At 44.6% G+C, this 19,123-nt stretch overlaps 1 protein-coding gene across 3 annotated transcripts in view; it reads right to left on the bottom strand.

Annotated features, from left to right (window-relative positions):
- Positions 1–19,123, bottom strand: part of DIAPH2 (diaphanous related formin 2) — a 1,637,420-nt gene that overhangs the window by 777,834 nt on the left and 840,463 nt on the right. For all 3 annotated transcript variants that reach the window (XM_077484914.1, XM_077484903.1, XM_077484922.1), the window contains 2 exons: positions 14,838–14,939; positions 6,387–6,626 (listed from right to left, as the gene is read on the bottom strand). In XM_077484914.1, coding sequence (XP_077341040.1) covers positions 6,387–6,626; positions 14,838–14,939 — 342 coding nt within the window. The remainder of the gene's footprint in view (positions 1–6,386; positions 6,627–14,837; positions 14,940–19,123) is intronic.

The following is a 19,123-nucleotide window of genomic DNA, read 5'->3' as shown; positions in this document are numbered from 1 at the left end:
TAGAGAGCTGAGACATAGAGGGATGGGCTAGAGTGAGCTGGGACATAAAGGTATGGGTGAGATTGAGAGCTGGGACATAGAGAGATGAGTGAACGTGAGAGCTGGGACAGAGAGATGAGTGAACGTGAGAGCTGGGACATAGAGGGACACATGGGATGGAGATGGATGAGATGGAGAATGGTGGGTATGCAATATGGAGTGCGAGAGACACAGATGGAAGGGGAAGAGAGAGGAATGGACATGATGTTTATGACTTTCTCTGGCAGTGACATTAGAGTGTAAGCTCCTGTGGGTCTAAAGTGAGCACCTCTGTGTACTCCAGAGAGGAAAAAAAAAGGCAACGATACACCTCCCAAACGTCTCCATTATTTGCTCCAAACTGTTATCAAGCAGCTTGGCCCATTTCTACAACAAAGTATTGCCGGTGAACCAAATATGAGATTCTGAGGGAGTACGCTCTGTAATAGAGGTGTGCTGTACACGAGTTTAGATGAGTTTTTCGACTCCTGATTGTCCATGCAAATGTTTACTATTACGCTCTAATGGCGGATACTTGGCTGTCAGAAAATATATTTCCCACAAGATTACTATGTGTCTGTACACTCAACACAGCCATTTGATTTAAAACAAGGAAAAAAAAAATCCTAATCTTTTCCTTCTAAAAACAACTATCACAAGACGGTGGAGGCTCCCCACAGATTGCTGTGATTTCATCTGAAGTCTGGCAGATGTTGCCGAGTGTTCCTTCGAGTTTACCGCTAGTAACACATGTCAGGTATTGGGGGGTGTGGGGGCCTGTGCTAGATCTCGTGTTTGACAGGCAGATGACATTTAGAAACTTCACGAGAGGGGGCAGCTTCAGAAACAATTAAATGTGTTAACGCTTCAAATGCAATGTGAAACTAACAGAACATAAATAGTATAATAATAATACATTTTAGCATTAATACTAATGTCAACACCAACACAAATCGATAAAAATAACAGTGACACAAGTAACAAAGTTAATAACAAAAAGGGCAACACCAACAATTGTAACACTGACAACAACCAGAAAAGCCCTCAATATTAACTTAAGCTTTAAGACCACGTTCACATTTGCGCATTGAGGGAACGCACAAAAACACGTTGCCCTGTTGCAGATGTGTTATGGTACCATACATTCCTAATGTTACCCCTACACACCTGCAAACGTGCACATATTTGCCCGCGCCAAAACACACACATTTTGATGCAACATGATTTCTCGAAAGGCTTCTTTTGAGGGTTCCCACGCAGGACCGTTTTTAAGGCAGGGCAAAAGGGGAAGCTGCCCTGGGCCCTGTCATTGTTGTGGGGCCCAAAGCAGCTGCCTCGTACTTGCCAACTATCCTAATTTAAATTCCCTCGTCCCTTGAGGTTTCAGTCCTGTGCTGTGTCCCGATATCTCAGTGTGAAGTGCTCTTACTAATGCTGCCCAGCTCTGTCCTATTGTTGTGTGCAGATGACTCACCCGCAGACCCTGTGTTTACATGTAAATTACCGGCATTCATATTTAAATAGCGGCGACCGGCGGCATTGATATGTATATCATGCCTCCCTGAGGTCATATACACAATAATCTCTAGCAGCCAATCAACAAGCAGAAATCATGTGCTGTAACCTCTAGCAACTAATCAGTGAGCCGTAATGTGTGCTGTAACCTCTAACAACCAGTCAGTGAGCGGTAATGATACACTGTAACCTCTGGCAACCAATCGCAATTGCTGCCTGATCTGATTCAGTAAACTGATTTTGAGTCTAGCTGCTATTTATTGTATGTCTCGGAGCAGGTGGAGAGCAAAACAGCATGGGGGGGGCCCAAGAAAAGTTTTGCCCAGGGTCCAATCAATATTAAAGACGGCCCTGTTCCCACATGTAGGCAGCCCATTGAAATGAATGGTCTGCCCTGTGCACAACACATGGAACACATGCACCAATGGTGTTAAAGGAGCCACAAGCTTCCGTTCACACTTCAGCATTGCAGAAATGGGTGCAAAATCATGCTCTTTGCCACAACACACAGAAACGTGTTGCCCTTTTGCAGATGCGTGGTGGCACCATTATGACTTAATTGCGTTAAATTGCGTTTCCTGGTGGTAGGATTTCTCAAAAGAGTCAGGGCGTTTCTCGCACATTGGACATGCCATTAAAATTGGCCTACACTCAACACGTGGAACCACAAACAAGCCTTCAATTTAAAGCTGCCCCCAACAGTGCTTTATTCCCCTGACTAGATGTTCTCAGTCTTCTGGGTTGAATGACGACCAGCATCATTCGACCCACTTCCTTTGAGTCTGACAGAGAAAATAACTTCAATGGATGTGTCCAGGTACTCCGGGAAATATTCCATATGGAGGTGCCGCACACCAACAACTCAATGTATATCAAATAGTGAAAAACGGGTATAACCTCAGCTCCTCCTGAAACCCCAGCCCGACAGATTTCACCCCATCCCTGGAGCTTAGTCATAGAGGTGCCCCTATGACTAAGCCTAGGAGGTGGGGTGAAATGCATCACTTACAGCGGTACTCCATGAAGGTTTCTACATGTACACAAGGAGTTGAGGGAAAAAAATGGTTAAAGAAGCCTGCACCTTCATCTGAGCTTGGTGAGTAAACGCTGCACTTTTTTGGTATGCAGACAGGCAGGTGGGGTAGAAGAACCAAGCTCCAACCTCAAGAAGATTCACTATTTGCATAAAGTCTAGTGCCCACCCCCAGATATTGAGGCTCCTGCCATTAGATGAGAGCTGAGATCCATCAGAAAATCACCTCCCTACAAGCCAGTTATGTTAGCGTTCCTAAAGACAGGTTCCCTTTAAATAGCTGTAGACCGCAGGATGGGCTGCCTGAATTTCAAATGGCGCTTAGTAGGCCTTTTACGGAAAAACCCATGTCACTTTTCCGCCTGGGCTGCAAGCTGACTACTAACCGCGTCGTAGCTAATGTACCGTACACGGCTAAACCAGGTTAATCTGCGCTTGATTCGTCGGAGGACATGGGCACGTACAAGGGCCTTAGCGGGAAATCAATCTCGTGGCTACATGTTCAGTGCGCTCCTTAATCCCGAATCCCTTTTTAATCCACAAAAATTATAAAATAGATAAATAAAAAAGGCCCCTGCAAATCGGCTAAGATTAACCGCATCTGACTGCCTACCTCACATAAATAACCACAGTCTGCTGCCTTAATTACGCCGATGCTTTTGCTTTTCAGTTCCTGTTATGGCTTTAATTTTGCAGTGTCATTTATAATTACGCTTCTGAAAAAGTCTCTCTCTTTTTTTTTTTTTTTCCCTTCATTGGACACACTTTTTTTTTTTTTTTTTCTCTATTTTACTTGTCTCAGACTATTGGGTCTTTTAATAACTGAAATGCCAAAAAGCATTTGTTTGTAAAGGGAAAATCATCAATGGGCTCTATCAGAGATCAAGAAGGTGCAATAATGACAGATACAACACACCCGGCTACAGCGCCTTAAGATTGCAATGCTTAGCTAATACACATTGGATGGAGAAGAATTTGCATGAACCTGTTGTAGCCCCAGAACCGATACCCTAATATGTTACATTTATTAGCCACTTATGTTAGCTACATCTCCTGGTTAGTACAAATAGCCAAATGGGAAATCATAGGGATGCAACTCTGAGACCTTCTCAGCTAAGACTCCAATGCTGAGGGACATTCAACTTCAACCCTGTGAGTGGCAATTCTGCATTTGATCCCGATTCCAATTACAGACCCAGCTTCCTTGAATCATCTATGGTACTCCTTTGTTTGCTCCTGCATTGACATTGGCTTCTTCTCAGACTACAGTTTCTCCTGCCCTTTTGATACTTCTCTGCGTGCAAGTTACTGACCTGGCCTGTCCTTGGCTCTGTCTCTGCCTGTTGGTACCATCTTACCCAGTTGTTGCTGACCCTGACCTGTTACTAACCTCTTATCAGTGGTCACCATCTTTTGTCCCCTCTAGCCACTTGAGGACTGCACTCATGAGTTCCAGTGACATCACCACCCACAAGCACTATTTCGTCCCTGCACTTCTTGTCTTCCCACCCAGGGGTGCTTGACTGATCTATGGTTCTCCTTTCCTTGCTCCTGCATTGACTTTGGCTTCTTCTCAGACTACAATTTCAACCTGCCCTATTGTTACTTCTCTGCCTATAAGTTGCTGACTTGGCCTGTCCTTGACTCTGTCTCTGCCTGTCATGTTGGTACCATCTTACCCAGTTGTTGCTGACCCTGGCTTGTTCTTGACCTCTTATCATTGGTGGCCCTCCTTTTCTGTCACTTATACCCACTTGATGACTGTACTCATAAGTTCCAGTGACATCACCATCCATCAGCTTTGACTGGTGCAGTAAGACAGGCCACCCTCATCATCTTGCCCTGTTTCTGATCTATCATCGGTGGACCTCATCTCCAGCCGGCTCTAGCTACATGATGACTGCACTCATGAGTTCCAGTGACTTCATCATCTACCAGCTTATTTTGTCCCTGTGCTCCCTGTCCTCCTACCCAGGGGTGATTTGACTGAAGCAGTAAGAAAAGCCACCCTCATTATCTTCGCCTGTTCCTGACATTTTACCATTGGTGAACCTCATCTCTTGTGCCTGTCTCTGTCTGTCATGTTTGTACCATCTTACCTGGTTATTGTTGACCCTGGCCTGTTTTTGACCTCTTATCATTGGTGGCCCTCCTTTTCTGTCACTTCTACCCACTTGATGATTGCACTCATGAGTTCCTTTGCCATCCACCAGCACTTTTGTCTTTGCTCTTTCTGTCCTCCTACCCAGAGGTACCAACCCAAGCCTGTTCCTGAACTCTTGTTATTGGTACTGATTATTGGTGGCCTTCATCTTCTGTCCCTTCTAGCCAATTGATGACTGCATTCCTCCTACTCAGGGGGTGCTTTGATTGGAGCAGTAAGAGAGGCCACCCTCATCTTGGCCTGCTCCTGACCTTTTATCATCGGTGGTCTCTTCTTCTGTCACCTTTAGCCATTTAATGCTCATGAGTTCCAGTGGCATCATTATCTACCAGCACTCTTTACTCCCAGTAATGTTCATGTCTGTCTGTCTGTCTGCTTAGCTCTCTGTTGTGTTCAGCTTAGAGACCGGTCGCTGTTCACCTGTGTGCTTATGTAATCTTCCCTCAAACATGGCACAGCCTCTAACAGGAAACACTATATTAACCTGTGCACTGCAAGCCAAGCCTTGCTGATCAATATTGTGTGTTTGGCTTTCTGTGTGCTTCTCGTCACATGCACTACATCTGATTCTGTTTACTGACCTTGGCTTGTTCTTTGACTATCCCTGTCTGCCTGATACCCCGACCTTGGCGCTTTCTTCTGTCTATCCCTGTCTGCCCGTTGCCCTGACCTTTTGGCTTATCTCATGACTATCCCTTGTTGTCCTGGAATGCTACTTCTGGTCTGTCCACCCGTGAGCCTGAGCTGAGTGACCCCGGGGGGCCACAACCTGGAGTCAGCTGCAGCCAAACCCATCCTCACGACTAGAGGCTCTGTTAAACACCTGCTGGCTCTTAGACTCTGCGCCCTGGGGAATCTCCTGCTCTAGCTCCCAGTGTGATCTGTGTTGGTGCTCCAGTAGACCTGCTTCCTGAACCACCCAGAGCTCCATCCGCAGAAGTCAGCCATAGGGTCCAGTGGTGCACTCCTCATCCCAAAGGTGTGCATCTATCACCTGGCCACAGGTGGCCTGACAGTACTGTACACACAGTGTTACACACAGCACACAGGAAGCCAAACACACAATATTGATCAGCAAGGCTTGGCTTACAGTGCACAGGTTAATATAGTGTTTCCTGTTAGAGGCTGGGGTGGAGCCATGCTTGAGGGAAGATTATTTAAGCACACAGGTGAACAGCGACCGGTCTCTAAGCTGAACACAACAGAGAGGTAAGCAGACAAACATGAACATTACTGCAGAGTCATGACACGGTGAAAGTTTTTATTGGTCCAGGTCATAAAGAAAAAAAATATTATATATTTTACTAATGATTAAATGACAATATTAGGTGCTTCAATGCTAATGTTCAATACTATATATAATAATAGATTTGCTTGGTTAATTTACTTTGTAGAAATATGTTATTGAACACATTGTTCTTGTCTTGGAATGTCTTGTTGTGAAATGTAGAGAGGTAGTGCCCGCATTCTCCACCAATTGGTTTATCTAGTAGTAAATCGGTCACATTCATCTGGACTTGAACTGTCTGCTGCCAATGCAAACAGCTTCTTCAGTTCTAATGAGCATCAGGACCATACTCCAATATTCAGTTATCTTAAGGCAATCAGTTCTAAGCATAAGACTACATTGCTCAAAAGAAGAAAACCCCTTATTACCTTGCAGAGGAAGCTGATGTTGAAGCCAAGCGACTGGGCATTTCTTGAGCCTGAGTTCATGAAATTGCCAACCAGCAGAACTAGTTCTAGCATCCTCTTAAATTTTTCGCTCTTCTTCAGCTCCTCGCAGGCCAGCGTCACGCCGATAATGTCAGGTCTGATGTTGCTTATGTGTTCGTCAAAGGTAAGCTTGAAGAGGATGCCATTAAGCCGAGGCCGCAACATTTTTACTGTGCTCATCTAAAAGAGGGCGAAAAAAAGAAGAGATATTTGTCTAACAGAGCATGGCAAACACAATAATTGTCACAAGTAAAGGTAAAGCCACCTATTTTACAAAGCATTTCTGAGCTCTAGAAGGGAAGGGGCAGGAATCTGACATCCCACACTGTACAACATAGAGTGCACAGCTGAGTGTAATCTGACTGAGACCTCTGTGGACACAGGATATGTCACTAGCACACCAGGGAACTCTATCAAAGGGTCCAACACTTTTATTAAGAATTAGAACACAGCAATGTTTTGGAAGCTAAGCAGAACCCCTTTATCGGGCAATTGATCCCATATGATGTCAGAGGACCGTCCACCAGAACATAAAGGAAAAGAGGCTGCAGGGACTGGTCTTAAGCCCTGGTGGGAACCTGTAGGTAAGTAAAACTGTTTTTTGTGGCACCATAAACTTAAATGAGCATTTAAACCCCACCCATTGCACCCCCCCCCCCCCCCGGGAATGCAAGGGAGGATTTTTCTTTTACTTGGAGTTCATTTTTTAATCTGCACCTTTCAAAAAAAAAAAAATGATGGTTCTTTCCAGGCACTTCCTGTTATAGGGTGTTCCTGTCTCCAAATCATTCTCATGTGTTGTCACCCTGCCACACAGGCTTCTGAAGGTGACTACAAGTGGCAGTTTTAGCACACATTTCACAGGTGTAATCAACCATTAAGACCCGCCATGTGAAATGCCTTGTAGCCAACTAGCCATCACTGGAGAGTGCATGTAGACAAGAGGTGGATGGAAAGAGCCTGCAGGGGTTCAGTTAAAATGAGATACTGAAAAAAAAAAAGAGAAAAACTTAAAATGTTATTTTTTTTTTTTATTAAAATAAATGTAAAATGTTAAAACTTGAATTTTATTGTAAATACACAATATATATATATATATATATATATATATATATATATATATATATATATATATATATATATATATATATATATATATATCATTTTTTTTATTTTATTTTTTAAATAAAACTAAAGTTCTAAAATGTAATTTTGATTTATTTAAAAAAATTATTAAAGCATACTTTTTTGTTTTTTTCCCATTATTTTCAGTATCTCTCACTGAACTCCTCCAACCTATATATATATATATATATATATATATATATATATACACACACACACACACATACATCTTTATTAAACCACTAATCACCGAAACTGACAGTGCAGACAGTCCAGCTGCTCTTCCTTGGTTGTCAATCCATATTTCTAAGTTTTACGAACTCTCCATAATTAAAATGACATTTTAGAACACAGGGACGTAATTAATAAGAAGTTTGCAACCCAAGGTAATTAGTTGCCGACTTAGACAACGCAATTCTTTCTCTGAGGATGCATAGCACCCAGGAGTGACCCTTTAGTACATCTAATAACGACACCCCCCGTTAAAACCGAGCAAACGCCGACTGGATCTAATACCGTTTGTCGAAATGAATAGAAGATATGGACGTGCGCGCAGTGTGAGGTGTGAATGTTACGTATATTTTTGTACCCTTCTAAAATAGACCAGGCATTGGAAAGGCGTGAAAAAAAACACTCATCTTTCACCTTCTCGGTATTAAACTATTAACTGGCTTAAACCAAAAATAAGGAATATTGAAAAAAAAAAGTTAATGGTTCAAAATGTTAAAGTAAAAAAATAAAAAAATAAAAAAAAGGAAACTTACAATATTAAAAACTGCTGGTTAAAACTTTTTTTTTTAAAATTAGAAAACATCTGTGGTTCACTGATTAAATTATACTAAACTTTGAATATTTGAAAATAAATCAATAAATCTTAAAAAACAACCCCCCCCCCCCCCAAAAAAAAAAAAAAAAAAAAAACAGTGCTTCAAAAACTATATAAATATCAATATAGTGCAGCACTGCTCCAAAAAGTATATACGCATAATATTCAAATCAAAAAATGTGATACGATGTTATATCCACACCAAAAGAAACGATGTGTCCAATAAATTAAACATTAAATGTATAATATTCTTTCAATATCCACATGCAATAGATTTACCCAAGAAGTCCCACACTATAATATACACTATATTACCAAAAGTAAGTTGTAGATATAGTCATTTTTAGCAGGGGTCCCTCTGTCTGGGAAGTTATTTCAAGGGATTCTCTATAATAGAAATATTGAGAAAGGCTGGCTTAGAGCACGTGCCTGGCCTCACAAATGCGCTTCTGGAAGAATGGTCAAACATTCCCATAGACACGCTCCTAAACCTTGCGGACGGCCTTCCCAGAAGAGTTGATGCCAGGGGCGGACTGACCATTCGGGCACTCAGGCACTGCCCGAGGGTCCCATGCCACTAAGGGGCCCCATCAGGGTTGCCAGCCTCAATAAAACAAAGGACAGTGTGTAAAAATCTGTGTTTTTTTTTTTTTAATCCCAAGATTATAGCTGCCCCGCCTCTCCGGTACCTTTTCAGTGTGTGTATGTGTATTCTGTGTGTGTATATTGTGTGTCTGTGTGAGTATACTGTATGTGTGTGTGTGTTTGTATACTGTGTGGCCCCATAATCTATTGCCTGGGGGCCCCATAATCTCCTATCGCTCGGGGGCCTCATAATCTTCTCCTATTGCCTGGGGGCCCCATAATCTTCTCCTATTGCTTGGGGGCCCCACAATCTCCTATTGCCCAGGGGCCCCATGAGTTGTCAGTCCACCCCTGGTTGAAGCTGCTATAGCTGCGAAGACTGGGCCAACTCAATATTGAACCCTACGGACATCCGTCGGAAAAAATCCCATGGATTTTGTGGTCGGAATGTCCGATTGTGTGTACGTGGCATTTGTCGTTTCATCATGGCAATCAAAGATATGGTAACTTTCCAACGGAATATTTTTTTTCTATATACAATCAACTGTAAACTAGCAAAAAAGCATATTTGCAAAAAAAGAAAAAAAAGAAAGAAAAATAATAAAAAAAAACATTGCAACACTCCAGCGTGATGATCTCCATTCTTTATTATTATTTTTTTTATTCCTCTGCAGATAAGCTCTTCAGTCCCGAATGGCAATTTTCCTTATTAGTACTCCAATCATGTCAATGGCCATTATTGAGCAGTGGCATCCACAACACGCTGAGCTAGATCTATACCACGATTGGACAGCAACGTGTTGATTGGGACACTTGGCCGTTGTTTATCGCCAAGTCGCCTTGTGGTTGTAATCTAATATTCCCATAAGTGGCATCTTCGCTGTCACAAGAGGCAGCATCCAATCACAACATGATATTGTTGGGGAAGCTTAGGATTCCAATGCCGCGTACACACGGTCGGATTTTTCAGACGGGAAATATAGGATGTGAGCTTGTTGGCTGAAAGTCCGACTGTGTGTACGCTCCATTGGACATTTGCTGTCGGACTTTCCACCAACAAATGTTGGCTAGCAGGTTCTCATATTTTCCGCCAATAAAACGTTGTTGTCGGAATTTACGATCGTGTGTACACAAGTCCGACGCACAAACGTTTGTGCATGCTCGGAATCAAGCAGAAGGAGCCTCGCTGAACTTCCTTTTTCTCGGCACGTCTTGTATGTCATGACATTCCCACGTTCGTAATTGTTGGCCAACATTTGCGTGACCGTGTGTATGCAAGACAAGATGGTGCCAACAACCTTCGAACAAAAATCCAGGGTTTTGTTGTCGGAAAGTCCGATCGTGTGTACGGGGCATAAGAATGCCTTTTCTGTAACACAGAAGGGCGTGACTACAAGTAGACACAAGGGCAGGATGCATAAAAGCATCTGAAAGTCAAATTCTTCTTGTTGGTTCCTATTCGTAACTACCTGTTTCTCCTCTGGGTTTAGGGCAGGGTTCCATGGAAATCTAGGGTTCCTCCAGAGGTTGGTGGGAGTTCCTTATAGAAGGAGCAACTTCTGCCTCCTAGAGAAGTTCTCACTGACACCAATTAACTTTTTAGCTATCTGTAATGGGGAGTCTACCCACTGACCACCAGTGTAAGGAGCATTCTTCCCACTGACCATTGCACTAATGTATAATGAGTTGTAGACATACCGTATATACTCGAGTATAAGCCGAGATTTTCAGCCTCTTTTTTGAGGCTGAAAGTGCCCCCCTCGGCTTATACTCGAGTCATCGCTGTCTGCCTGCTCGATCAGCGTGTCGAGCAGACAGACAGCGGACATTCTACTCTTCAAACGCCGCGCCTCCGCCTCCGCCTTCGCCTGTGATAGGCGGAACACTGAATTTCCCAGCAGCCTGTGTTCCGCCTATCACGGACATCGTCTCATCCTCGTACTACGGACGAGGATGAGACGATGTCCGTGATAGGCGGAACACAGGCTGCTGGGAAATTCAGTGTTCCGCCTATCACAGGCGAAGGCGGAGGCGCGGCTTTTGAATTTTAGAATGGCCGCCGAGGCGCCGACGAAGAGCGGCGATCCTGGCAAGGCACGGGACGGAGGCAAGGCAAGGCACGGCACGGGACGGGACGGAGGCAAGGCACGACACGGGACGGAGGCAAGGCACGGCACGGGACGGAGGCAAGGAGGCAAGGCACGGGACGGGACGGAGGCAAGGAGGCAAGGCACGGGACGGAGGCTCGGGACACAGGTAGGCTGGACACACACACACACACACACACACACACACACACACACACACACACACACACACGGACACACACACACAGGGATGGATGGATGGATGGAGACACACACACACAGGGATGGATGGATGGAGACACACACACACAGGGATGGATGGATGGATGGAGACACACACACACAGGGATGGATGGATGGATGGACACACACACACACAGGGATGGATGGATGGATGGACACACACACACACAGGGATGGATGGATGGATGGACACACACACACACAGGGATGGATGGACGGACACACAGGGATGGACGGACACACAGGGATGGACGGACACACAGGGATGGACGGACACACACACAGGGATGGACAGGCATGTCTCACCCTCGGCTTATACACGAGTCAATAAGTTTGCCAGTTTTTTTGGGGGTAAATTGGGGGCCTCGGCTTATATTCGGGTCGGCCTATACTCGAGTATATACGGTAGTCATTTTTAGTAGGGGTTCCCTCTGTCCGGGAAGTTAATTCAAGGGATCCTCTATGTTCGAAATATTGAGAAAAGGCTGGCTTGGAGCATGTTCACTCAAGAATTAAAAGGGGAACTCTGCCTTTACACGCACGTGAACTTTAATGGCATCCCAGTCTTAGTCCGGAGGGTTCAATATTGAGTTGGCTCAACCTTTGCAGCTATAACAGCTTCAACTCTTCCGGGAAGGCCGTCCACAAGGTTTAGGAGTGTGTCTATGGGAATGTTTGACCATTCCTCCAGAAGCGCATCTGTGAGGTCAGGCGCTGATGTTGGGTGAGAAAGCCTGGCTCGCAGTCTCCACTCTCATTCATCCCAAAGGTGTTCTGTCGGGTTGTGGTCAGGACTCTGTGCAGGTCAGTCAAGTTCCTCCACTACAAACTCACTCATCCATGTCTTTATGGACCTTACTTACCCGTGCACTGGTGGAGGGGGGGGGGGGGGGGGTTATGGTGTGGGGTTTGTTTTTCAGGCGGTTGGGCTGGGCCCCTTAGTTCCAGTGAAGCGAACTCTTAAAGTGGTACAAAACCCACAAAAGTAAAATCGGTCTGTATATGCAGAATTGCATGCTTGTTATACTCAATGTGGAACTTAAGGGGTTAATTTGTTGCATTGTGTAAAAAGGCTCTTTTATCCTGTATGCACAGATCCTTCCCTCCTGCACTGTCGATCTTGGGAAGGCCAGCCAACCTGTACATGCTTAGTTGTGTCTTTTATGCTGGAGAGAACATTTACTTGGTCTCAGAGCTAGACAGGTCCCGTGACATTGTCATCACACATGTGGGCGTGTATACAGGCTGCAGTGGAAATCTCCTCCTACCTGAACGGTCAGCACTGGAGAAACTGTGCAGTTTATCACCGACCGTGGTGTACAGATCAGCCAAAAGGTATATAGTGGCAATATATAATGTAAAAGGAAGGCTTATAAGATGTGGATACTGTGGGGGGGGCAGATGAACTATTTTCATATTACTGGGTTTAGTAAAACTTTAACCACTTGCCGACCAGCCTCTGCAGTTTTACTGTGGCAGAATGGCACAGCTAGGCGAAACTACGTTATGTAGTATCGCTTCGCCCTGTGGCCACTAGGGACGCGCACGCCCACTGCTTGCCCCCCAGAGCCGATGCTCCCGAGATCGCTGCTGACACACCGAGAACCGGGATCTGTGTATGTAAACACACAGTTTCCGGTTCTCTTAGGGGAGAAGAGACTGATCGTGTGTTCATACAAAGTATGAACAAGCGATCTGTCATCTTCCCTACACAGTCCCATCCCTTCTTTAGTTAGAACACAGAGAGGGAACAAAATTATGATCGCCCCCTAGTGGTTAACCCCTTCCCTGCCAGCGACATTTTTACAGTAGTCAGTGTATTCTTATCACTGTATAAATGCCAATGGTCTAAAAAATGTACCAAAAGTGTCCGATGTGTCCGCAATAATGTTGCAGTCCCAATAAAAATAGCAGATCGCTGCCATTACTAGTAAAAAAATAAAAAAATGCCACAAAACTATCCCCTATTTTGTAGACGCTATAACTTTTGCTCAAACCAATCAATATACCCTTATTGCAATTTTCTTTTTTTTTTGAAAAAATATGTAGAAGAATACATATCTGCCTGAACTGAGGAAAATAATTGTTTGTTTTTTTTTTTATATATTTTTGGGGGTATTTATTATAGCAGAAAGTAAAAAATAATGTGTTTTTTTTTTTCAAAATTGGCACTTTTTTGTTTATAGCGCAAAAAATAAAAAACGCAGAGGTGATCAAATACCACCAAAAAAAAGCTCTATTTGTGAGGAAAAAAAAGAATGTCAATTTTGTTTGGGTGCAACGTCGTGCGACCACGGCGCAATTGTCAGTTAAAGCGACGTAGTGCCGAATCCCGAAAAGTGCTCTGGTCAGGAAGGGGGGGGGAGGAACCTTCTGGGGCTGAAGCGGTTAATGTAAAAAAGAAGATTTATAAGCTGTGGGGGGGGGGGGGGGGTGCAGATGAACTATTTTCATATTACTGGGTTTAGCAGCACTTTAATGCCGCGTACACACGATCGGACTTTCCGGCGGACTTGGTCCGGCAGACCGGAATCCGTTGGACAATTCGATCGTGTGTGGGCTCCAGCGGAATTTTTTTTCCCCTAAAGTCAGGCGGACCTAGAAATAAAACATGTTTCAAATCTATCCGACGGACTAAAAATCGGGAAAAACCATTCACCTGTGTGCTGGTCCGACGGACCAAATACGATGCAAGGGAAGCTATTGGCTACTGGCTATTGAACTTCCTCGTTTAGTCCCGGTTACGTCGTCACGTTCAAAACCAACGGACTTTCGAACGGACTTAGTCCGATTGTGTGCGGCCAAGTCCGTTTCGTTCAGAAAGTCCGTCAGACCTCCTCTGAAAGTCCTTCGGGAAGACCGTCGGACCTAGTCCGTCGAAAAAGTCTGCTTGTGTGTACGCGGCACAAGGCGTCGGCATACCGAGACATTTTGGACAATTTCATGCTCCCAACTTTGTGGGAACAGTTTGGGGATGGTCCCTTCCTGTTCCAACATGACTGCGCACCACTGCTCAATGCAAGGTGCATAAAGACATGGATGCCATTAAAGTTCATGTAACGGCAGGCGTCCCAATACTTTTGACAATATAGTGTATATACCTGTGTATGTTTATTTATTCATCATTGAACAAAAGTAAACCAATTGAAGACGTTGCAGTGAAAATATCATTTTTGGGACTCTCTGACCCTATCACACGTCGGCTATGCAATCCCGCCAGATATCTTTGCAAACAACGTGCCACGTCTTCTCTCCTCGGAATAAATAAGGTTATTTTTATTTTTTTTCCTCCTTTTCGGAATGAATTCCCCGCTCTGTTTTCCTCTGGCTCTGGCTAGTCTCTGATAAATAATATTACCAAATGGCAGCAGGCCAGTTTTCTCGCGCGGCAATGTAAGTAGTTACTATAATGGGAAAATCAATACGCAATTGAAATGTCTTTCTTTTTATGCCGGCTGACAGATGACAAATCCTGCCTGAATTATTGTTTTTTTTTTTTTTTGTTTTTGCTTTTTTGGTACATACCACAACTCCAAATTGCTCCGGCTCGCAGAGGTCTTCGTATTCGCTCTTCAGCTGCGACAGCGCGGTCAGCTCCTTTTGCTCAGGGAGGTTCTTGATAAGATTCTGAAAAATACAAAAAGAAAACTTTTTTTATGTGAACTTAGATTGGCAATGATTCCATCTCTGCTGCTGCCGCTTTTGGGCCGGCAGTTATCACAGCGCAAGAGGCTACCGGGCAAACTACGAATCTCTGCGCTGCTTTACGGCGGACGCAACTTTCTGACAATTTCTTAGAAATCTGTTTGTAAGATTTTGTTTTTTTTTTTTTTTTTTAGCTTTCATTTCAAAGTTTTTTCTGCTTCTTTTTAACATTTGCCCATGTACAAATAACTAAAAATAGAGACTTATGCCGCGTACACGCGATCGGAAATTCAGCCAGCAAAAGACAGATGAGAGCTTTTGGTCGGAAAATGCGATCGTGTGTAGGTAGGGTTGCCACCTGTCCAGGATTCCCCCGGACAGTCAGGGTTTTGAATCATGTGTCCAGGTTTCAGGCAGACTGAAACCCGGACACATTATTTAAACTGGGCAGCGGCTCCTCAAGTAACCAAGATAGTCACACAAATCTGTTGCCACATGGGAGCTGCAGGCAACTGTCTTGGGGCAGGTTCGGTATCACTGGGTGGCAGGGTGATGATGTCAAAAAGAGCAATTTGGCCACACCCACTGGTCGCTGCGGCACACTATGCACACCACATTACTAATCTCCTTGGGGCACCCAAAGGTGTTCCAGGTCGCTAAAGTGTTCAGGTTTGGCTTGAAGAAAAGGTGGCAACCCTATGTGTAGGCTCCATCGGACTTTTGCTGGCAGAAATTCGGCCAGCAAAAGAGTGAGAGCAGCTTCTCCATTTTTCGGTCGGAAAAAGTTCCTATCCAAAAATGCGTTCGCGTGTACGAAATTCCGACGCGCAAAAACTCACGCATGCTCAGATTCAACTACGAGACAGAAGCTATTGGCTACTGGCTATTGAACTTCCTTTTTCTAGTCCCGTCGCACGTGTTGTACGTCGCCGCGTTCTTGGTGGTGGGAATTTGATGTGACCGTATGTACGCAAGACAGCTTGAGCGAAATCCCGTCGGAATTCCCTTGTGAAAACCATCAGAGCTTTTTCCGATCGTGTGTACGCGGCATTAGAAAAAAAAAAATGTATTGTATTTTTTCCAAACAAAGTGCGCTTGTAAGACCGTTGCGCAAATACGATGTGACAGAAAGTATTGCAACGACCGCCATTTTATTCTCTAGGGTGTTGGAAAAAAAAAAAGTATAATGTTTGGGGGTTCTAAGTAAATTTCTAGCAAAAAAAAAAAAACTGTTTTTAACCTGTAAACAACAAATCTCTAAAAATCACCACCTGGGGGCCTCCTGCACTGACGCATTTCATCCAAGAGTGGCCTTCATGATAAAGCCCAGTTCATGAGTGGAGAAGGTCCCGGCCCAAGGTGGGGCTTCATATTTGTTTGTCTAGACCAGTGATGTCGAACCTTGGCACCCCAGGTGTTTTGGAACTACATTTCCCATGATGCTCTGGCACTCTGCAGTGTAGTGGAGCATCATGGGAAATGTAGTTCCAAATCATCTGGGGTGCCAAGGTTCACCATCACTGGTCTAGACCATGGGTAGGCAACCTTGGCCCTCCAGCTGTTTTGAAACAACAAGTCCCATGAGGCATCGCAAGACCCTAACAATCACAGGCATGACTCCTAGAGGTAGAGGCATGATGGGATTTGTAGTTTCACCACAGCTGGAGGGCCGAGGTTGCCTACCCCTGGACTAGACTAATAAAGCTATTCATATTGGATTCCAATGAAGCACCACCAGAGGTTTCTGTAACCTATGCAGACTGGGAAGTCTGAGGTCCCAGCTCTGTCCACCTACTGCAGAGCAATCACACCGAAGACAGGGTTTGCCAGATGTGGAAAGGAGGTTCAAGGCTGTGGTCTAATCGAGAGAACATCTATGATCCCTTGCAACCGGATTCAGAAAGTTTTCCTAATTGTATGTATAAATTCTGAACTGAAATTAAATTCAACCCATTTTTATTATAGGTTGGAGGTAGGTAGGACCACCAGGTTTTTACTGCTGTTAACATTGTGGGGGGATTCCTACCTTTTATGGTAGTACTATAATGAGCAGGACTATGCTTTGACTTGACCTCCTTTTTACGGCCTTGGAACCCAGATTGTGGCCCAAGGGCTGCTGGAGACCCTTTGGAACTTATTGTGTGGCTCTTCAGGCAGAACTCCTGAGTGCCAGTGAAGGAATGACATCCGAAGACTGCTTTTTATTTTTTGAGTATATTACTTTTTTCTATGCTGTCCATCCCTTTTCTCATTGGGTAGGTTTTTGTTCCTCTCCCGTCTTTTATAATAGATTTCATAAGAAGTAATTTTAAGGGGACTGTAAAGAGTGTGAATATAGACACATTGATTTCTAAAGGGGCTGTAACAACAGTGATCTTTAGATGCCTCATGTAATGTGCCTCCAGTCTATGGCGGTCTCCTGAAGCATGTTCTTCTTAGTCGGTAACAACTCCTAGAGCATTTTTCAAGTCTTTGACCATACCCTACAGCAGGTCTGCCATCTTTCACAGCTGTCTATAGTATTACATTTACTAAATATTTTGTGCGGCCCTTTAGTGATGGCAAAACTTGAAGCCCCCCCTATGTTAGGAAAGTTGGCCACCACTGCTCTATGGTTTATGTCAGTGGTCTTCTAATTGCAGCATGGGGCCTGGATGTGGCCCTTTGCTTGCCTTTATATGGCCTTTGGGGCACTATATCACCAACTGAAACCAATGATAGGGCACTATTCCTCCCAATAAAACCAATAATGGCACACTATTCCTCCTACTGACACCAACGATGGGACTCTATTCCTCTACTGACAGCAATTATAGGGCACTATTCCTCCCACTAAAAACAATAGAGGGACACTATTCCTCCCCCTGACACTAATGATGGGGCACTATTCCCCCTACTAATACTAATGATGGAGCACTATTCCTCTCACTGACACCAATGATGGGACACTATTCCTCACACTGACACCAATGATGGGGCACTATTCCTCCCACTGATACCAATGAAGGGACGCCATTCCTTCCACTGATACCAATCAAAGGACACTATTCCTCTCACTGACACCAATGATGGGGCACTATTCCCCCCACTAATACTAATGATGAGGCACTATTCTTCCTACTTCCCCAATGAAGGGACACTATTCCTCACACTGACACCAATGATGGGGCACTATTCCTCACACTTTACCAATGAAGGGACGCCATTCCTTCCACTGATACCAATCAAAGGACACTATTCCTCTCACTGACACCAATGATGGGGCACTATTCCCCCCACTAATACTAATGATGAGGCACTATTCTTCCTACTTCCCCAATGAAGGGACACCATTCCTCCCACTGACACCAATGATGGGGCACTATTCCTCCCACTAACACTAATGATGGGGCACTATTCCTCCCACTGATACCAATGATGGGACACTATTCCTCCACCAATACTAATGATGAAGCACTATTCTTCCTACTTCCCCAATGAAGGGACACCATTCCTCTCACTGAGACACTGACACCAATGATGGGGCGCTATTCCTCCCACTAACACTAATGATGGGGCACTATTCCTCCCACTGATACCAATGATGGGGCGCTATTCCTCCCACTAACACTAATGATGGAGCACTATTCCTCCCACTGATACCAATGATGGGGCGCTATTCCTCCCACTAACACTAATGATGGGGCACTATTCCTCCCACTGATACCAATGATGGGACACTATTCCTCCCACTGATACCAATGATGGGACACTATTCCTCCACCAATACTAATGAGGCACTATTCTTCCTACTTCCCCAATGAAGGGACACGATTCCTCCCACTGACACCAATGATGGGGCGCTATTCCTCCCACTGATACCAATGGTGGTACACTATTCCTCCACCAATACTAATGATGGGGCACTATTCCACCAACTGGCACCAATGATGGGGCACCATTCCCTCTATTGACACCATCAATGATACAAACAATGGGGCACTATTCCTCCCATTAAAGCTTATGATGGCGCACTGATGCTGCGGAATGTTCTACTTCTACTGGCCCCGTCTGCCCCCCCCCCCCCCCAAAGCCTGAAGGGCAGTAAACTGGCCCTTTGCGTAGAACATTTTGAGACCCCTGGTTTACGTTTTTCTATTAATTTCTATAAATGAAAAGTCCACTAG

The sequence above is a fragment of the Lithobates pipiens genome, unplaced genomic scaffold (assembly GCF_037356315.1).
Source record: "Lithobates pipiens isolate NorthernLeopardFrog02 unplaced genomic scaffold, aLitPip1_a1.2 Scaffold_1, whole genome shotgun sequence".
Taxonomy (NCBI): Eukaryota; Metazoa; Chordata; class Amphibia; order Anura; family Ranidae; genus Lithobates; species Lithobates pipiens.
Note: the sequence above shows the minus strand (reverse complement) of the source record. Positions and strands in the feature narration are given on the sequence as shown.